We start from the raw sequence: 21,968 nt of genomic DNA on the forward strand, positions 1-21,968 counted from the left end.
ACAGTGAGCGTTGTTCTTTGTTGCATGCTATGATTGAGACAGAGTCAAGCAGCATGCAGCAACTTCGTGTGGCGCAGCTTGTTCGCAAATTTGGCCTCCATGACACATGTACTAAGCTGTATACGTGATCTGCCACGCTTTTTCATTCCTTGTTTTAGCGACCGAGCGACCGTTTCTCCCACTGCCGCTTGGATCGGTGCGCGTAAATGTAGCAGCTTTGTTCTGTTAAAAGGAATGCATTTTGTCGTTGTCAACCCTGAATATTTATGTTATGCAGTCTTGCTCTATCTTCACAGCATCCCATTGCTGGAAAACTAAACCACCGTACTGGTAATGCTACAGTCGTTTTCACCTGCAGGATGATCGGAAAATTTGTGTTGTGGGCACGATGCTTAGCATTTCTAAGTTCCCACAGTATGACAGTGATGCGCATGCGACATTCTTATCTAAGCGACAGTTGCATATAGGCGTATGTGAACGTAAGATTGATAGGCGACGCTACTCGCCTGTGAATTATAGGGTTCCAGGGGCCGGTCACCCCATGACCAAAGTACTTTCTTTCACTTTGCTGAAGCTTGTCGTTTTAAAGTGTGAAATTGTTAAAAAGCTCGTTTTGCAGAAATTATGTCGTGGGCACCTGTGTGTGCGGGGAAAAGCTGGGTTGGCCGTGAGTGAAAATTTGCATATATTGGAACGCTAACCTATGAGGAGTGAGGTGGCCCATGGAAAGAGGTGACACGCTAGATGAAATAGTGAAGTCCATTGGATATCTCATTTATAGAGGGATTATTCACATCATGGGTATCCATCTGCATTGGAACACCTGGAGGCTCTTATCCCAAGAAAACAAAAATTTACTTAGAAATGTGTACGAGTTCACTTGTGTCTCACGAAAAGCCAGGCAATGTTTCACCGCATGGCTCGAGCAACGAAGCAGCACCTCGGTTTTGATATTCTTTGTCTATATGAATAGAAACCTTTATCTACAACATTTATTATTTTTTGTACTATTCCTGAGTAATTTCGCTTCAAAGTGTATGTTCTGAATTTTCTTTATTTTGAATATTTTTGTACATATAGTGTTTTTTTATTGCAGTATTTATCAGCTAGCAACCAAGAATTGCACTTAACATTTTTATTCATTGTAAATTATTTTTGTTGCTCTACAACATATATTTTTTGGAAAGAATATTTCATTGTTCAAAGTTTGGTATGCTGCAATGCTCGCCGAGTACTTTTCTAACTGGCAAGAATGATCTTCCCGAGACATTTGGAAAACAACAATTTAAGCCCGGTAACGAAAAAGTTATTCATAAAATTGGCCAGAACTTGCATGTCGCAAGTTCTGGCCAATTTGGTATATTGCATGCCACATTGTTAGTTTTTTTTATAGGCCCAGGACCTGCTGATCCAGCAAACTTCACATGGTCAAGGTGGGGAAACTCAAAAAGTTATTTGAACACTTGCAGTAGGTGGTGTTATAATGGAAAAATATCCTCAGATGGGCAATGTGCTTGCGTGCATTCTTGTACACCATCTCAAAGAAATTAAGGCTATAATGACTTATCGAGCGTATGCAATTACAGCAAACGTTTTTCGCTATGCCTATTGTAAAGTTAAGCCTAAATATCCAAGTAGAGTTCGCGAATGTGCAAGGGCTTGTCGCCCATCTTGATTTCTAAACAGACAGATCCAAACCAGTGCACATAGTAATTAGAACGTGAATTCAGCTACAATTAAAAAACAAGTGCTCTCACGCCGCCTTAACGCTATTAGAACAATCAGTTTTGTCGTCAGTCAACGAAAAAAGAAAAAAAAAAGCCAGTTTCACCGCACGGGTGAACCGATTAATATGATAGAAAGAAACAAATTGCAATGTTATGTGAAGTGAGGTTGGCAGCTCACTCTTTAGGATCTGATCTCTCGCAAATCTACAAAACGCTGGTTTAAGAGAGTACGGTCGCTCCTGGAACACTCTTTGCGCTGATGAGATAATGTGCATGCCAGTGATGACTGCGCACATAAAAGCAAAGGTCGCAGTTGGTCTAGAGAGACCCCCCTTTCCCCTGGTGTTTTTTGATGCTAGTAAAGACAGGTGGTGTGTTTCCTCCCTGTTCAGAACAGAATTTGATGGCCAGTATAAAAGACCGGGGTCAGGGGGGGGGGGGGATCTCATGTGCCTCAGAGTGAAGGGGATCTCGGGTGACATGATGGCGACGATAGAAACCACGTCGATACTGTCAGTATTTGCTAGCGCAGTGAAAGGTAAAAACATAGTAACGTTGGGTAAAAGAGGTCTTCCCCGGTTTGTAAATATTTTCAAATGATTTGGTGCAAATGACTGAGGCGCGAGAAACATCTCGTAAAGTGGGGAGAGCAGAATAGAAGAAATTCTGCTCTCCCCGTTTTATGAAATCTTTTTTGCACCTCAGTCATCTGCACCCAGTAATCACCAACTTTCCCAAAAATAAGTCTTCTTGGAATCCCAAGTGTTCACTTGTTCAGAACTGCGCTTGCGAGCGGGCTCAACGTCCTATGTTCGGAAATCGCACACTGACTACTTCTTCCACCTTCCTCCCAAATAAAATAAAAAAATCGTGGCACTCTTTCTACCTAACCAGTCGGTCCATCACCGTCTGTCATTTTGCTTGTTCGCAGAACACTGTAGTTAGTCCTGAACCATCTCAGTAGTGCGGGGCTAATACTCATCCATTCTCACCTTGACAGCATATTTAGGTGAAAAAATTTGTGAACAGGTGAGCTTTTTATAAAAGCCAGCATTTTGACAAACGGACCTGTTTCCTTCATGGCTGCCTTGAGTGAATGCATCCTTATCCCCTTTATAATTAGATTTATCACCGACCCCACCCCTTGTACCAGCTGTTTAAATCATGCCTGTTTCATTTTTAGAATACTTTTTGTATCTGGAAAACTGAAAGTGCTGAGCCCAAAGTTTTCTAAATTAAAAGGGAAGTGTTACTGGCTGCTCACACCTCTAGCAGTTATTGAGTAGGGTGGCGATTATTGCACTATCTACGTAATCATTTTCAAACAGTACATTCCTACTTGTAACGATTGAGCTTTCTTCATTTTCATTCTTTAATTTTTAGACTGCTGGTTATCTGATTAGGTCTTATTTTTCAGCATGGACAGTATGCACCATACTTACTTTGTCGTGAACACATGTAACCATTTTTGTCACTAACGCTTCACTTCTGCACATCTTCTGCAGTGCAGTGAAACCAGAATGCGACACATTGGTGCTAAGAACCTAATTAATGGCTGCTCTCTGGATATCTGCGTTATCTCCTTGTTTACATTGCAGCAGCATCTCCAGTTTGAACACTAGTGAGAATATTCACCAAAAATTAACACATGTTTTGTACCAAGTGATCCTAAATTCCATTTTGTCTGCTTCAAATCTGCTCTGAAACACAGTTCCTCCTGCTCCAAATCTGCTCCAAAACAGACTGTCTTGCTCTTAAAATTGCTCCAAATCGTTAATGGGGAGGATTGCTATTGCTTATACATCTTGCACAATGAACTTTTGTTTTATTTACGTCACATTATCGTGTCACTCGTGTTTTTAATGTCTAGTAATGGTGATTGTTTTCTATCCGACAATCGAACCATATTTCCTGTTGACATCAATGTTTTTTTTTTTTGTGTGTTTTTGATAATTATTTTCTTCCCCAGAAGTGGACGCGTATTTTGCAAATGGCGACACTCTGAGCGAAACTGCGCATTGCCGAAAGTATTTCTTGGTCGGCGTCTCACTTTTACCTTTTGACCATGGTATTGGAGGCTCAATGATAGAGAGTACAGAAAAAAAAAGCATCTATGCACTTTATTTTCTGCATCAATACACAAAGTTTGTTTTTAATTTGCATATGAACAGTTTGAAAAGCCACAATTGTCACCATTTTGCGACTCCACAGCATGAGTTTGGTGCAACCTAAATATGCTCTGCACCCCATCTTTTTCAGCTAGTGTGACCACTTACAGAACATCATCATATGCACATGACTAAAATTGCCAGCCAAATAGAAGCAAATTAATGTGGGTTGGACACCATTAAACGATGCATGCTTTTTGGTCTGAATTAATGAGCATTTAGTATGGAGGCTCGACTGCTTTGATGTTAATCGACCTTATTGATCTGAGTGCTGTATGGGTAATGGTTAACGCATAGACGGGAAATGCAGCATGTCGCATTTTTGCCGGTTGCCATCAGGCCGCGCCGACGGACGCCGATCGCGCCTGGCATCGAACTATAAAGTGATCGCGTTTTCTTAACGTAGGGCCGCTGTGCTCCGCCTGCGTGTGCGTCAGCGTTACGTTGGAGTATATTGGGCCCTTCATGATGCACTTGAGGCCGTTTCGCTAGCTCCACATATACCAAATTTGGTGTTACGTGATTTCAATGGATCACGAAGTAGCTCCACAGATACTAAATTTGGTATCACGCGATGTGAGTAGGTGAAGGTAAACGACACATTCCAACATGATAATCATGACACGGAAGTCATGTACGGCATAATTTACGTCCACTCTTAATGTTCTGCTGATTTTAAAGTGATATATTAACCTTCCTCATTCGGGCTTCACATGCCATCGATTCCCACTGTACGTGGGATTTGCCAATTTTTTTTCTTGCATTGAATAACTCTCCTCCTCGCCAGATTGTGACTGAAGAAATTACGGTGGTGTTTGCGCTTGTTACTCGAATGAGAAGAAATGGCTGGGAGATGGCGGGAGAAGCGAGACTGCTTTTGCTTTGTGCTAAATTGTAACAGCGTTTACCGCTCCTGTAAACAGGTGCGCTCTTTATTTTGGGTGCTGTTGAAGCTGACCGCCGGGAAGAATGGTCGCGGAACATCAAGAGAGGTGATCGAGTCCTCAACAAGAGCAGCGCTGTTTGTGAGCGACATTTCAAAGCAAGGTTCATACAGCGAACTTTCAAGGTGGCTATCGATGGCAAGGTTATTTTAGATCCCCAAACACCTGCCACTCTTATCAAAAGATGCCAATCCTATAATTTTCCCTGATGCTCCCAAGTACCTTTCAAAATCGCTGCCAAAAAAAAAAAACAAAAAAAACCAGAAGGATCGCAACCTCAGCGATCAGATTCTTCCCAAACCAAAGGGAAAACGTGAGAGCGACACGTCAGAAGTTGAGTCGAACGACATTGATCAAGGCAGTTCAGTCGATGATGTTCCTGAACAGGAATGCCAAAGAATGTCGAATGATGTTGGCTGAGATGGTGCCGCTGATAAAGTTTGTGACCAAGAATTTCGAGTGCTGTCATTTTCAAAGCTCGCGATACCAAATGGGTGGGCGAAAATTTTCCTGCTGTGTGTTGGAGAATCATTTCTTTATGCAGAGATGGAAGCTGACGCTGTTGTACATTGCAAGGTAGCATTGAAAAACTCATTCGGATTAAGAAGCAAGCTGCTGAAAATGCGGCAATTACAGAAATTTTCATAGGAGGAAAGAGGAGGCACCAAGAGAAACTCTTAGCCCGAGAAGAGGCAGAGTTGCTGATAATCAATGTGAGAAAATTGGTTTTGTGTCCCGGCGTATAAATAGAGCCTTTAGCTGGTAAATGCCCATCGTTTAATTGGGTGTTCTTTTCGAAGAACTGCACGCTTGTAGTAATGACTTCAGTGCTTGTGCTCGCTGCAAATATCAGAGAAAGAATGATACTCAACCAGCTTTCCAGAAGACGATGTCAGAAGTTGTTTACAAAACAAAGTCCTAACTATATACGACGTGACTCTCGGAGAACGAAAGCCAAGCTTAGCAGTGCAAAAATTAGCTTTAGTCGAATGAAAGCAAAAAATGAGCAGTTATCTGAAGAAGCAGTAGCTGAAAGATTTAAGAGGCCTTCGATTGACACTTCCCGACCGTTTAGTAAGCGAAGCGATATAAAAGACATAATACGCACAGGACCAAACACAAACACTTGTATGCAAGAAATACATATTTAAGCTCTGTAAGTTAATATGTTGAAATCCACCCAATACTATTTGAAAGTACATCAGTTTATATATAATTTAGTAACATAAAAAAAAGGGGGTTCGGCTGGTTTAAACGACCTCATCGAATCGTAGTCAGGTGGTTTTGTGTATACTCGTTATAGTGACAGAACCGCTAGCGCCTATGCGGAAGGGCTGAGTTTCATCAATAAGTGGCATTTATTCCATAAAAAGTCGCGGCGACAACTCGGAATAATACACAAATCGGCCACACAGCCCGCTCACAGAGCCATCACGCCAGTGAGCGTAGCGCTCCTTAAGCCAGCAGCGCCCTCTAGTGGCACGTGGAGTGGTCATCGCTAGAAGGACCCTCTTTTGGGTGCCGCACAGCACACTTCTCCTTCTAGTACACTGTATTGACGCTTTGCTTGCTTAAGTAGATGTGATTAAAGCAACAGTACCATGGCCGCTAGATAAAAAACCTTGTTTTTTATCCAACGGCCGTGGCAGTTCCTTCAACCAGTAGTGGGGCACAACCCAACATCAGTGTCCCACCACTCGTTGAAAGCAACGCTTCTCCTCCATTCATTAAATACGAAGAATAAAAACGAAATAACGAGCATTTCCAAACCATACCCAATTACACAACATTCATGCAATAAGCCCACCACTCTGTGATGCATTTACTCGAGCCCCCCTCCCCCTTAAGGAAGATACGGTTTTTTTCTTTGTACAGAACACACGCGTTTGACCAGTATATTTGGTGGTCTGTAGATTTCACGTGTTTAGCGAGGGCATTCGAGGCCACCCATAGTTTCGTTGCGCCATAATTGTTTTTACCTCTTTTCTTGAAATCGTCAGTTTCACTGATGTACTGACTGTCACAATTGTGGCAGCCTATAGCATAAGCAAGACGAAAGAAATCTCTGCTCGACTACTTGTCCTTCACATTGTCTAAAGCATTCCTTAGCTTCCATGTTCGTACCTGCACTACCGTATAAACGCGTGTAGGCCGCACTTTTTTTTTCAGGAAGTGAGGGCTAATTTTCAGGTTGCGGCCCATACACGGAACTTTTTTTGTGGTGAACTAAAAACAACGTACCAGTTCGTGAACGAAGAGCGTTTATTGCAGTATGCCGCGTGTGCGCTTAATCGTCGTCACTCGACGAGTCCTCTAACTCGAAGTCGGAGATAGTGTGTTGCGGAGCACCATCATTCCACAAACGGTCATCTTCGGTGCCATCCAGGCTGTTGGATATCCCAGTGACCTTAAAACTTCGGGACACACTGTCCGTCGACACTGAGCTCCACGCCGACAATATCCAACCGAGAACAGTAGCAAGCGGTGCCCTCTTCAGCCGTCCGGTCAGCGTGTGCTCATGGTTGCCGGTTGCCATCCATTCCGTGTAGAGTCTTCGGAATTCAACTTTGAATGGTCGATTCACGCTCACATTCAATGGTTGCAACATTCCTGTGAGGCCGCCTGGAATCACGGCCATGTCTGTGCCGACACGGCGCAGCTGCTCCTTCACCTTATCGGTAAGGTGGCCGCGGAAACTATCCAATACTAAAAGTGAATGTTTGGCCAACAAAGCTCCCGGTCTGTTCTGCCAAACACTTTTCACCCAGTCTAGCACCAAATCATCGTTCATCCATCCCTTCTCTTGGGCTCTAACTATGATGCCCTGGGGGAAAACTTCGTTGGGAATTCTTTTCCTTTTCAAAACAACGTACGGGGGTAGCTTCCGCCCGTCCGCGGTCACACAAAGCATCACGGTGCAGCGTTGGCGCTCAGCGCCGGTGGTCCGCACGGCGACACTCTTCTTGCCTTTTACTTCGACTGTGTAGTTCTCGGGAGAGTCAAACCACACAGGAGTTTGATCAGCGTTCGTTATTTGCGACAACAAATAACTGTGCTGATGGCGCAGGCCGATGACATACTTGTGAAAACTAAGCACCTTGTCGGTATAGTTTTCTGGCAGTCGCTGGCACAGCGTGGTCCTTCGCCGAAAAGAGAGTCCCTTTCTTTTAATAAACCTTCGCACCCAGCCAGCACTAGCCTTGAAATCCCCGGCCGGTATATTTTTCGCACGTGCCAAGGCTAGTGCCTTCATGCGCACAATGTCTGTAGTGAGCGCAAAACCATCGTTCCGCACCTCAGTCACATAGCGGAGCAACTCCTCTTCCAAATCGGGATACTTGCACTGTTTTCCTCGGAAAGCGCGCTTTTTGATATTGGTGTTCTGCAAGGCTTTCTTCTGGGCGCACCAACGTCGAACACACTTCTCGTCAACGTCGAATTTTCTGCCGGCGGCCCGTTTCCCGTGCTCGAGGGCAAACTCGATCACCTTCAACTTATAGCCAGCTGTATAGCTATTCAGCTGCTTGCCCATCGTGCGAAAACGTAAACGTCCCGCAGAAAACTAGCTGGAGTCCCAGAGTCATTCAACGGTGCGCAAAACTCGAGCACATGGCAGGCTGAACAGCACAATGACCAAACAACGCACAAATACCAAAGTTGGTGATGCTAATGCCGATATGGATAGCGCGTTTGTTTAGAAGTGTCAGAAGTTAAATATAAAATCCTGCTTTAACCTTTAGTTGGCGGGTGTATGAACACTACTTAAAAAATTAAAAATTTTTATAGCCAACTTCATGAACATATTAGCATGAAGAAAACCAACAAATTATTCTAATGATGTACTATATGGTGATGATGAGAATTGCGTTCCCTAACGCCATCTACTGACAACGCCTAGTACCTCACACACGCGCGCACATTTTGAATACGCATGGGTCAAGGAAAGTGCGGATGCGGCCCTTACACGCAACTTTTTTTTTTTTTTTGAATATGTGCTTCTTAAAAACGGGATGCGGCCCTTACACGGGTGCGGCCCTTACACGCGTGTATACGGTATTTTGATATGTGTTGCTTGTACTTATCACACGGCATATATGACTTTTGAACAGAAACATTACTCGCATCTCTAAATTTATGCATGTTTTTCTAGGCTATAATTTTGGCTCGGTTTGATGGCCGTCTGGATTGTTTAGGCTATAACTGTCATCAGCAGAAGCTTGCCCGGCTACTCATTCCTTTTATAATTAATATTATTATTATTATTATTGGTGATGCAATAGCAAACATTCTCAGCTACACACTTATTGCTTGTGGTTCGTGTTTCAAAAGTAGCACTTGTGTAACTTCGGCTAAATTTCTGATTTCAGTTTGGTGAGATTGTGTAAATAAATCTGCAATTATTTTTTAGCATGAGATCAAGTACACAAAAGAGTATCTAAATTAAGATATCGAGTTGACATTCGTGATTCATCTGTGGAATCAAGCTAGCTGTGGCACCTTGACAGATTCCTTCTGGCCACCACATATTCAAACTTCGGCCCTTGAAACGCTGTCCCCAGCTTTCATTGCAGCCGTTCGAGGACTTCTGTTGCACTTCAAGTGTCAGAGTCCAGAGACACAAAATACATTGTCTCCCAATAAACGAAACTCGCTTAAATGAAAATGCCTCATTAACGGAACTAAACGGGCTCATATGGCTGGATTTCTATGTGTTTCGCAGTAAAATTCATCGGTTATTCAAAACAGTGCTTATTGGTCACCTACGGTTAAACGGCACAAACTCTAAACACAGCATAGACTCGCTCATACTCACAGTCTCACAACATGGCAACATATAGAGATCAAGACAAGCCAATGCAGTAGCCATTCTCACTTGTCGCTATGGTAGCACAGCCGGCAAGTCAGTTGTGCGTTAGGCCTATTTGTGCGGCGAAGTGCGGTGGATCATGGTGTTATTTTAGCCCGATAGAAAGGAAGCCTCCGCACCATGCACTCTCACTTGAAAAAAAGCTGCAAATTTTTCAGGAGCTCGATTGAAGCGGCCTGCCCAAGATGGAGGTGGCGAAAAAATGCATCCTGAAATCGTTGCTGTCGCGAACTTGGGAAGACGGAGAAATGATTGAAGGCACTGTTAAGAACGGGACCTTTACATCTAAACGGATGCGAACAGCGCCTTATGAACAACTAGAAAAAAGTTTTTCTCTGGTTCAAGCATGCACAGAGTTCCAATTTGCTGCAACATAAGCGGACTAATTCTTGAGGAGAAAGCTCGAGAGATCGCCATGCAAATGGGTGTTAAGAACTTCGTCATAAGCGACGGATGGCTCAGCCGCTTCAATACACGCCATGGCCTAGTCTTCAAAGCAATCTCAGGTGAGAGTGCGGCAGTCATCAGGGACGTTTGAACGGACTGGCAACAAGCGTGGCTTAAGGAAATTTTGATGAGCTTTGAGCCACGAGACGTCTTCAACGTCGATGAGATGAGTGATTTTATAAGCCTCTTTCATCAAAGACTCTCACCTTCAAAGGCAAAGCCTGTAATGGAGGAAAATGCAGTAAAGATCACATCACTGTCCTAGTGGGGGCAAACATGGCAGGAGATGAGAAATTGATGTGCTGAAGAGGAAAATCAAGGCACCCACATTGTTTCGAAGGCGTTCGACACCTTCCCGTTGTGTACCATGGAACGGAAGAGCGTGGATGACCATGGTCATTTTCAAAAACTGGCTTCGGGAGGAAGATGCAAGTTTTACGAGGCAAAGCAGGAAGGTTGTCTTCATCGTGGATAATTGCCGAGCCCACGGTCAGGTTCAAGGACTCCAAGCCATCACTCTGGAGTTCCTGCCAGCCAAAGCAATGACAGTGATCCAGCCGATGGATCATGGGGTTATTTAGAACAATGAAGTTCATTGCCAAATTGCTTCATCAAATGCTGCTTAGAGCAGGCAGCGGGAAATTCTACAGCATAGATTTATTGGCAGCCATCCACATTTTGACTTGTGCCTGGGAGCAAGTGAAGGCAACAGCAATACACAGATGTTTTCACCATGCTGGCTTTCAAACACAAGAAAGCAGTACCTGATGAAAAAGAAAGCCCTGCTGATGCCGACATTGAGACAGTATCCAGTCGGGTCGTGCTCTCTGCCCCTTTCACGCTGCAGGACTACGAATCAATTGATGAAAACGTTTGTACCTGTCGTCAAGAGACTGTCGAGAAAATGATTGCCGAAGTGCAAGATGAGGATAAACCTTTCAGTGATGAATGTGATGACAATATTGCTAGTGCAGTGGTGCCACCAGACTGATCAGCTAAAGAGACTGTTGAACTTTTTCAGCGCTATTTTGAGCATGAGGCTTGTCCAGAATTTCTAGCTAGTTTGTCAGGCATGGGTGCATACTTTGTGAAAAAACAACTCAAGCTTGCCAAACAAACCACTCTTCACTCCTTTTTTTTCCCTACTCATCCTCATGAGTAAGTGGAGGTTTGTGGAATTTGAATAAAGGTCTTGGTTCACTAAATAAGTGTACTTTGCTTAAATGAAACTTCTGATAAATGGAACAGTTTTGTGGATCCCCTTCGAGTTCTGTTTAAGAGGAGTCGACTGTACAACCATGCATGTGCTCGTCGGAAAAAGAAAATTTTGCAGTACGGCTCTGTTCTTGCAACGTTGTTGTTACTCGTTGTCAAGGCAAGGTACACAGAATACGTGACTAGTAGTTATTCATTTTTTTTTTTTGCTGAAAAGTATATTTTATGGGTGCGCAAATTAGGCCAGGGTGCAAATCGATATTAAATGCAGGCTCCTCTATCGCAGGCTCCTCTAAACTTTTATCTGTGGTTACTTTTAACTGGTGTGTTGGCTTTGTGGTTCTTTCGGACATCGAACAGCTGACATGCTCACGACCTGGCTCAGGGGTTATGGTAAATATGTTTATTATTTTATACGGAGTGCTTGATTTTTTTTTACCACTAGAGGGTTTGTTGCACAGTTTTCCAAGCAGACGTGGCAATCATGAAGTTTGCTTTTAGTCATTATAAAAAAAAAACCTGGAAAAGTCTGGTAATTTAGAAATATCAAATTGGTAGACACCCTGTTTAGGCTCATGCATATGCACCCCCTTTGTGACATTTGCACGAGCCCTTACTCAAAAATAGTCTTTCACTTGTTGAATGTGTACAAACAAGATCGTGCCCAAGGTCTTTATTCTGTCACTGCAGGCAGGTGGGAATCGCGTGTAGCCATTCTAGGCGCTTGCCTGGAGTAGCCGGCTGTAGGAGACATGGCCTGTTTGTTACGTGTTTTGCTTCTGGGTGTTGGGTACAAAGCCCCCTCACACAATCAAGGCAGAGCATGTGATGCTTATACAGCTAAACAAATTGTTCCACTTGTGGCTGTCCGGTTCATAAAATCATTTTAGAATGCATGCACATTGATGGAGGCTTGTGTACGTTGTACTTGAACTGGTATAGAGCCTCACGGTAAAGAAGAAATGGCCAAGCAGACCAGCACAGCGCTCTGTCCTCTTGTGTCAGTCTGCTCATCCGCTTCTTCACCACAATATGCTATACCAGTTCAAGTATGATGAACCAATTTTCCCAATCTTCTATACTTGTTTACATGAACCTTTGCGGGGAGAACGCCACAGGCTTCCAATGTTGTATCCGAGTATGCGTGAATTCCTTTAGCCGACCACGTAGGGCCATTACCACGTAGTGCACACTTCACTCATTGCCGTGAAGTTGCACCTGAGCATTTTATCGCTCTTTCAATTCAGACTGCAGCAGACGTCGGCGTCAGTGTGCGAGCGTGTGCGGTCGAGGGAGAAAGAGCTGGAGCAGGCTCACCAGGAGACTCTGGAACAGGAGCGCCAGGAGGCCGAGGCACAGCTGGCGCAGGCGCAGCAGCAGGTGCAGCAGGTCGAGGCCACCTGCGCTCAGCTCCAGCAATTGCTCGATCAGGAGGCACAGAACCTGGCTGCCCAGCGGAACGCCTCCGAGGTAGGGAGTACTTTCAAAGGAAGTGCTTCAGCATGCTTAATGACTCACTGGTAGTGTATGTGCTCAATTGTCTGAATTACAGGTGTGCAAATATTCCAACTTTCAAATATTTTTAAATGGTGTACGCTATTCAATTTGCACCAAATCTTTATATTTGAAGTGTTCAATCTTCTGGAATATAAATATGACTTCAAATCAGCGTGCGGTGTCTTTCAAAATCACTAGAATGATCTGTTTTATAGCTTTGCTGGAGAAGGTGTGAGAACTACTTACTTATGCGATTCTAAGCACCCCCTTCCTCTGTGTTCACTATAAACATTTTGGAAAAACGTTTTGCTTGCGAATCTAAGCACCCCTTTTTTTCTTTTCTGCGAACATGGCACAGTCAGTGCCACCAAGCGCGCCCTCTCTTCTTTGAATCCGCCACGTCGTATGTTGCTAGATATACACAAAAGATGGCGGCAAAAGAGTCAGAGGCCGATCCAATCGGCAAGTCCGAACAGGTTATGTTGGTGGTTGGCGTCGAAAAAAAAAAAAAAAAAAGGATGAATCTAGTTTTGTTCACTAAATATTACGGCTAGGTGGCGTTAGCTGCCACCTGATCTAAAGGGTACAGCCATATAAATCCATCCATCCATGCCACGTTTCATGTTAGTTTTTTTATAGCCCTGACATCGATCAGAATGAGTGCAAAGAGGGCATCTTACAACTTGAAGTTCAAGCAAGCTGTGATCGCGTTTGCCGAGGCCAATGGCTACCACAGAGCTGCTGCAGGATTCGGCGTGGATCGAGCCTGTATCATCGGGTGGAAGAAGCAGTGGGACCAGATTTTCAAGGGTGCCGCGACTCACAAAAAAATCACGGGACCGCACAAGGGCCGACGGAGCTTGTATCATCGGGTGAAGGAAGCAGCTTGACCAGATTTTCTAGGGCGCGGCGACTCTCAAGAAATTTACGGAACCTTGCAAGGGCCGACCGAGCCTGTATAATCAGGTGGAGGAAGCAGCGGGACCAGATTTTCAAGGGCGCCGCGTCTCGCAAAAAATTCACGGGGCCGCACAAGGGTCGACCGAGCCTGTATCATCAGGTGAAGGAAGCAGCGGGACCAGATTTTCAATGGCGCCGCGACTTGCAAGAAATTCATGGGACCCCACAAGGGCCGACAGCCCGAACTCGAAGAGAAAGTCTGCGAGTTTGTTCGCATCGAAAGAAGCAGGGGCTTCAGACGAATACGATGGAAATCGCGAGGAGAATGGAGATTCCCCGCGCCGTGTTACGTGCTAGTCGTGACTGGGCCGAGTGCATGATGCGAAGGAATGGATTATCTTTGAGACGCCAGACTTCGATATGCCAAAAGCTGCCTAGTGATAACAAACTCATTACTTTTTAGCAACATGTGTTAGATGTCCGCAGACTAAACAGCTACAATTTTGGCTAGACCGGCAACGCCAATGGGGGGCCCGTTTGTTTTTATATGCTGAGAGCAAGCAGCGTTAACGAGGTAGGTGCCAGGGAAGTGAGGGTGAAGACGGCAGGGTACGAGAAGCAGAATGTCACAGTGATGTTGTGCATTACAGCTGACAGCCGCAAGCTTCTGCCCTACATATTTCAGAAGAAGAAAAACATGCCCAAAAAAGAGTGTTTTCTAAAAGATGTCATCATTTGAGTCAATGAGAAAGGATAGATGACAGCCGAACTAATGGAAGATTGGATCCGGTTTGTGTGGCAGCGGCGCCTGGGGCACTGCTTAGGGGAGCTTCAGGTACGCGGTCTATGCTTGTCTTAAATGCTTTTCCTGGCCACCTCACCCCAGGTGTGAAGACAAAGCTGCTAAAGAGCAACTGCGACTTAGTCATGATTCCAGGAGGCATGACACCAGTGCTGCAACCAGTGGACATATTGGTAAATAAGCCGTTCGAGGCCCTCCTTCGACAGGAGTATGAATAGTGGATTCGAAACTCTGACCGAAAAAAAAACACTGATAGGAAAGTAGCAGAAAGCGTCCCTGTCTACCGTGGCAACATGGATTTGGAAGCAAATCAAAGTCGATGTTGTCGCGAAGTCATTCAAGAAATGTTGCATCACGAACAACTTGGACGGCGCTAAATATGAGCGGCTGTAGGACACAGAAAGTGAGGGTTCGAATGGTGCTATGTACTCGAGCAATGCGACGGACTCGAGTGGCAGTGAAAGTGACTGACCTCATACACAAGTGGTGGGTGTAAAATAAAGGAAGCCTCCTCGTTGGAAGAATGGCAAACAGGGCGACTTTATTGCCCAGAGCACCTTTGTTAAACGTGTCCCTTCTCACCCGATCCAGTTCAGTTCAGTCCCGCACCGCTTGCTCCGCGCGCTTGTCCGTCATCGTCCTTCTCTTCTTGTCATATTCAACACATCCCGGGCCTGAGGTGGCGATTTCTAAAGGGTATAGTTTTTGTACAGGCTTGAACAGCTGAGAGCCATTGTGTATTCTTACTCTACATGACAGAACTATTTCTTTGTTACTTTGAACGCATTCGCTTACTATGCCAGTTTTCCAGAATAGCCTAGGAGCATCGTCATGAATAATCACAACATTCCCTTTTTTTATGATGGTGAATTTTGACGCTCTTCTTGAGTGAACGTTTCGGAATGTGAGGAGATATTCATGAAGCCATCGCTTCCATAGTTTTTTTATTATTAGCTGCCTGTGAACCCACAAACTGAGCAGCTCTGTATTCATTTTTACCCGTTCATCTGAAGTGTTAGGTTTGGACAAGAGATGGCTGCCTAATAAAAAAATGAGACAGGGTCAAGATTTCTGGTTCTCTGGAGGAGAAATAAATGTAACACATTGATCTGGAATTTACAGCAGCTTCAGTTTTTGTCAGCAAAGTGCTCAGTGGCTGTGAGTCAACAGATGCCTTGCCCAATGCCTTGCGAAGACACATCTTGACTATACGAACTAACCGCTTCCAAAAACCATCCCACCAAAGAGCTCTCTCTGCAATAAATTTCCTCGTCATGCTGTAGGAGGAGCAGTACCGGCTTACTTCGTTCTTCCTCAGCAGCTGGTGCATGTAAGCTAATTCATGTGCAGTTTTCCTAAATGTAGCAGCATTGTCGGAGTATACTATTCGCGATATACCATGACTCACACAAAATTCTTTGAACGCCATTAGGAAGGCGTTTGCGGCAACATACTCAAGATGAATGGCTCGTACGACAGCGCATAGGAACAGTACAATGTACACTTTACCACCCTTGAAGTCTTTCACAAACGCTGGTCCTGCTAAGTCAACACCTGTAACTTCGAAAGGGCGTGAATAGCGCACATGATCACTGGGAAGGGGGGCTACTGGTGCACTGGCAGGCTTCATTCGGAAACGCGCACAAACCATACATCTTCGGAGCATTCGCTTCACTGCTTGTCACGCTCTGGGCACCCAGAATCAAGAACGCAGCTCCGTTAAAGTGTCGTTGACACCACCATGGAGCACAATTTTATGTGCTTGAAGAATGGTGAGGCGTGTGACCGTGTAGTCGCCCTGCACTGGCACTGGCGCCATCTCGTTGTACATGACGTCGGCATTCTGAAGGCGAGTTTTGATCCTCATGATGCCCTTTTTATCAATATTTTGATTAAGGTCTTTTATTTACGATGTCTTGTCAAGGGGTTGTCCAACTTCAAGTTGGGCTCTTTCCTTGGCATAGGTTTCTGAGGTTTCTGTCTGTGATTGCTTGAACCAAACGTTATCTTGTAGCTGCAAGTCCTCCTTCCCTATGAAATTTTGGCGATCTACAGTTGTACACGAAGCATTTGACCCAATGCTGTAACTCTTTAGCTCAATAGTACTGGGACGCTTGTCTTCAACTCTGACGCAGCTTGTTCCTCTCCAGCTGCAGAATCTCGATAGTCAGGCATCCTGGGCGAACTATCTGGGGTACGTAGAAGCCAGTCGAGTCCTTTCCATCACAGCTGGCTGTTGAGAATATCTGCCATATAAATTCCGCCTTTCAGCAGATCGGCTCGGTTTTGTGTACTCGGACAGTGATGCCACTGACCTGGATCGGTTGCTTGACGTATCTCGTTGCCTCTGTTGGAAACAAATTGTTTCCACTTGTTTTCAGAGTTTCGTATTCAACGAAGCGTCACAGTTGAGTCTGTCCATATGTGCTCTCCCATTGTCCAGTTCTTCGATTTAAGTGCTTCGCACAAGAACTTCAGGACTCTAAAAGCGAGAATGGCAGCAACTAGTTCCAAATCTGGTAACGTTATTTGTTAGATTGGAGGAACTTTGAACTTCGAAAATAGAAGCTGGACGTCGACGTTACCGCATGAATCTTCAAGTCTGAGATAAGCGGCAGCACCATAAGCACAAGACCTGGCATCGGCGAATACATGAAGTTGGAAGCTTGCCAGCTTGTCAAGTAATAACTGGAGCTCACACTTAGAAAGTGAAAATGGTTACGATTCTTTCAATTCACTGGACCACTTTTCTCACTGTGTTCTAAGTGTTTCAGGTATGACTTCTTCTCACGCTGTACCATGCTGCCACAATTTCTGAAACAGCACTTTCATTCTCACAGTGAACGGTGACAGTCAACCTAATGGGTTGAAAATTCGTGCAGTCGTCAGGAAGACGCATCTCTCGGTTTCGTTTCATTTTTGCAGAAGCTCCAACAGGGATTTCATGTTCGGAATGAGCTTGCTCGCAGTTGTGTCCCATAGCAGACTTGGAACCTTCCTAAGAGGGGCTGCTGAACTAAAAGGTAATCCATTAGCCATGTGCCGTCTGAGCTCGTCATTACTAGTGGACCATTTTTGCAGTTTTATTCCGGCTTTGCTCAGGATGAAATTCTCTTCTTGGTAGATGCAAAACGCTTCGGTTGAAGAACTAACTCTTGTGACAAGATCGTCGACGTAGAAGTTCTCGGCAAGTTGCCCTGCTGTTGATCTCAGCCCAGAATTATTGTGATTGAAATGTGATTGAAGTGGTGTTGGAGTGTGGCAGTCAAACGGAATGGGCTTGCCATATTTCCAAATGGCACTCGTGTCATTCGATACTCTACAATGTTTAGCCTGGCTTTTCCTGGAATTAATGGACCATAAAGACCGTAAGGCGTCACAATCTCGTTTCTGAATGCCGATTTGATGAAATGCCTGTTGCACATTGGCAGCAAGTCCAATCTTTTGCAGCCTGGAATTCACCAACATCTTAACCATGGTGTTGTTGATATTCAGTTCCTTTTCTAATAAGTCCTTGAGAGACTCTGCTCCTTGCGCGTGCGACAAAGTATCGAAAACTACCCTCAGGCATGTCGTCGAGGAGGACTCTCTGATAACCGCATGATGTGGCATATAATAGCGTGTCTCCGCAGATTGTGCTCTGTTCACTCTTTCAGCATGATCATCCGATTTATACTGATTGACTGCTTTGTCATATTGTTGAATGATCTCCACGTTGTTTCCAAATGGCCTCAATGAACCCTGTAGGCGTCTAACTGCTACATCTTGGTTGTCTGCGAGATCTGTCTTGACGCGCTTCCATGGAACCACTATATCATACCTTCTATTCTCAAATGTAATTTTCTCTGTGAATTGTCGTAGAACCTCGTTTTCTAGCTCTTTGTTCGATGAAGGGTCCGAAATGCCGATGCTGACAACTCGTGCGAAGTACACACACGTGCACGTTGGCTTCCTTGAAAATGTGTTCATCGCATGGAACGGGTCCTTGGAAGGTCCAGCCAGGCTTAGTGTTGATCGCTGCTAGTCCTGCGACTTTCTCGTGAGAGCAAACTTCATTTAGTACCAATTTCCATATTTGATTGGCTCCATCGAGTAGGCTAAGGTCGACTTGTGTCTGTAGGCCAGGAAGTGGTACAAAGTCAGCAATAACCTTGTTTTCAGCAACCAGCCTCTGGACCAATAAGTGGGGGGGAGGAGGTTCAATCAAATGATCACAAACAAATGGAACCTCTAGCGCTTCCATTTCATACTTGACGCTGTCAAACTGGCTCATCAACATCACCTTTACTAAACTGAGTTGCTCCTTTGGCGCGCCACTCGAACCCCTTACGCTTTCACGTCTATTTCTACCATCTTCAGTATCGGCAGACTTAGTTTTCGAGATATATCTTGCCTGATGAACGATCTTTCACTTCCGTTGTCGAGAATTCTTCTTATAAAGCAAGAACAGTGGTCTCCAAGAGCCCATACTCGAAAGGTCTGCAGCAACACTTCGGTCCTAAACAAGCTGTCGGAGACATTTGAGTGGTTCAATTAGCGCATCGTATGTTGTGTCAGCAATCTTTCGAGCGGTGACCTGATAATGTGCACTGAAACATCTGCCCGATCTGGTCAGACTGCTCTTCTTCTCATGCAGACTTGAAGTAGAAGTGCACGGCTTCAAATTATGGGCTGTTGAAAAAGCAGAAAAAACAAGTACGTGTCGTTTTAGACTCGCTGCGCAAAACTGAAGCGGTAGGCATCACACTGCGTCCTCTGTCATGCCTTCCTTCAGGTGTCTCGCGAACACAGGACTCGTGTTGCCCACTTTTTTCGCGGGCTTTTACCTCCAGCCGCAGAGGGTCAACAGCTGCTGTAGCTACGTCTCTGCCGATGGAGTCTCGTTGGGTCTCACTGGTGAGTTCTGTCGCTTGTAGTGTCCCACCGCGATGTCATCGAGAATCACCTTGGTCAGACTCTCGGAAAGCATTGCAGCGTATAAAACCTCCGATCGTCCAAGTGCCTTGAGACCTCTCACATTTATTGTCACCGTATCTAGGAGATTCCTCATGGAGGTCACATCTGTGGAACTTCGAACAGGCTTGAATGTTCTAAGGTTCTCCAACTACTTCTGCTCGATGATTCTCGTGATGCCGAACCAATTGGTCAGGATTTGGATGGCATCTGCATACGAAGAGTCAGTCATATGAATTTTTTTTTCTTTTGCTTTGGCCGCTGGTCCAACCAAAAGGGATTTCAGTAGGCTTTTGTGAATATTCGAATGCTTTGAATATTCGAACGAATAGGTCAGTGTTCGAATTCGCTTCGATTCGAATTTAAATTATCTAATATTTTTGAAGTATTCACAATAAACAAATAAATGTACACTAGTCTGCCTGTAAAGGTGGTTTCACTGCAATGTAGTAATGCAAAACCGTGAATGCACCTACTCAGGAGAAGTTTGCTTTGCCGCGAAGCCCCCCCTTCAGATTTAAAGAGGCCCTGCAACACTTGCTGAGCATGGTCAGGAAACGCTGCCGATCGGTAGTAGAGGCTACCTAGAACCCGCGAGGCAAGAATTATTGCGCAGCACTCGGCCTGAAATTCACAATAAATTTTCAAAGCTAAAAATTGCTCTCTTCCCTCAGCAAATGACACTACAAGCTCAAAAATCACTTGTCACAGCCAAGAAAGAAAATACGACTTTGGTCACAGTCATTGGCTAATTTGAGCATGGCGCGCCCGTCATTATCGGACCGCCGCATGAGGCCGTTGCTTGTCCACAAGTACGTGCATGATTGCACTGAAAGGCCTCGTATTCGAAGAAAAAAGAGAGAGAAGAGATGCTCAAGGTCACTAGGCGCTCATGACGGTTTTTTTTAGACGTTTTTTTTTATTCTCGTGCCATACTTCTCTACTTAGCTTCCAGATCTTTTGACGGGTCGAGAATGGAGAATGCAATTGCAGCATGCGACAAATTTTTGAACTCCACTCGTACTGGATCGATTCTAGAAACTTTGCGGCGGTAAATTTGTGAGGCGACAAGCATGTTTAGTGGCTCCATGGATACTTGAAAAAATGTTGCAGGGCCCCTTTAAAGGAACATGTTACCCTCAAATCAATCCATTTTATTAAGCTTGTTATGATGGTTTATATGATTTAAGTATAATAAATTTTAAAACCTTACGTATCTTACAGGTTATCACTCGTATTCTACCGAAACTACTAATCAATGTTGTTTCGTCTTCCTTTCAACGGAAGAAAAAAGGCATTTGCATAGAGCCCCTATTTCAATTCAAGAGAAATATCGTACAGTTAGGTTATGATAAATATTCCCTTTTTTTTTATATGTCATACATACTATTCGAATTCGAGTCGAAATTATTCAACCAAAGTCACTATTCGCTTCGAATTCGGTTCGACCCTGAAATTCACTATTCGCACAAGCCTAGATTTCAGGTAGGGAAATCTTTCGACGTTCGTCAGCCCGGTGTTTGCATGGACAGCGTGTTTTAGTATGTCTCAAAACGGCTGCTACTGTAGCACTGCTCTGTTGAAATGCATCAAGCCAAGCTTAGGTAGCCTTGGAGGACCGGCCACCAGCCTTAAAGATACCTGGGTTCGCACCGGCGATAGGTACCGGCAGGTCTCGGACCACTGTGTTTCAGGCTGAAGTTGCTCGAGAAAATGTTGCTGCTGCGTTGTTTTCATACTGCGAGACCGATAGGTGGTCCTCAGCTGCTTTCTCATCCGTGAGGAGTTCCTTCAGTTGTTCATTAGATTTTTCGCTCACAACCGACGACACTGGAGTTTCTGCAAAACGAACTCTTTAGGAGGGGGGGAAGGGGACGTGGCTTTCGTATTGCAAAAATTAGCACAATTTTTTTAAAATCAAGTTATCAGTTTCTGAAAGCATTTTTCTATTCAATTCCAAAATATCTACACTGAAAACCACGCAAAAGTGCTTCGGGAAATTCGTTTCACCATTCTAGGAGTGAAAATAATTCTGAAAATCGCGAAAAAACAAAAATTTTCAAAAGTTTATAGCTTCGTGATGGACCGGCTGGCAGCCGGCTTTTCTGGCTTACCGGAAAGCACATTTCTTTGTGTTCAAATTTCCTGCCTCAGCTGGCTCCTACTTTCAAAAACAAATGCACAAGAAGTAAATATTTGAAGGTCGTTTTGAAGCCCCTGATTCGCTGTGGCCACCATGTTGCTCCAGCTTGCCTAGCCATTGGCCCGATGCTCGCTTTGGGAGATCATCATCTGCTGCTTGTGTGTCTCGAGGACATGGCTGTCGAAAATTGCTACTTTGTGACCTGTTCACGGTGCAACGATCAGTTATGATATAAGTACGCTCTAATTAGGAGCTGTAAGCGGATGCTCTATGAGATTACTACGAGCGTGCGCGCAGTCTACGAG

At 44.6% G+C, this 21,968-nt stretch overlaps 1 protein-coding gene across 11 annotated transcripts in view; it reads left to right on the forward strand.

The window, feature by feature from the left end:
- Positions 1-21,968, forward strand: part of LOC119167714 (uncharacterized) — a 537,665-nt gene that overhangs the window by 166,386 nt on the left and 349,311 nt on the right. For all 11 annotated transcript variants that reach the window (XM_075865823.1, XM_075865821.1, XM_075865822.1 and 8 more), the window contains exon 9: positions 12,616-12,838. In XM_075865823.1, the coding sequence (XP_075721938.1) occupies positions 12,616-12,838 (223 nt within the window). The remainder of the gene's footprint in view (positions 1-12,615; positions 12,839-21,968) is intronic.

The sequence above is a fragment of the Rhipicephalus microplus genome, chromosome 6, assembly GCF_043290135.1.
Source record: "Rhipicephalus microplus isolate Deutch F79 chromosome 6, USDA_Rmic, whole genome shotgun sequence".
NCBI classification, from domain to species: Eukaryota; Metazoa; Arthropoda; class Arachnida; order Ixodida; family Ixodidae; genus Rhipicephalus; species Rhipicephalus microplus.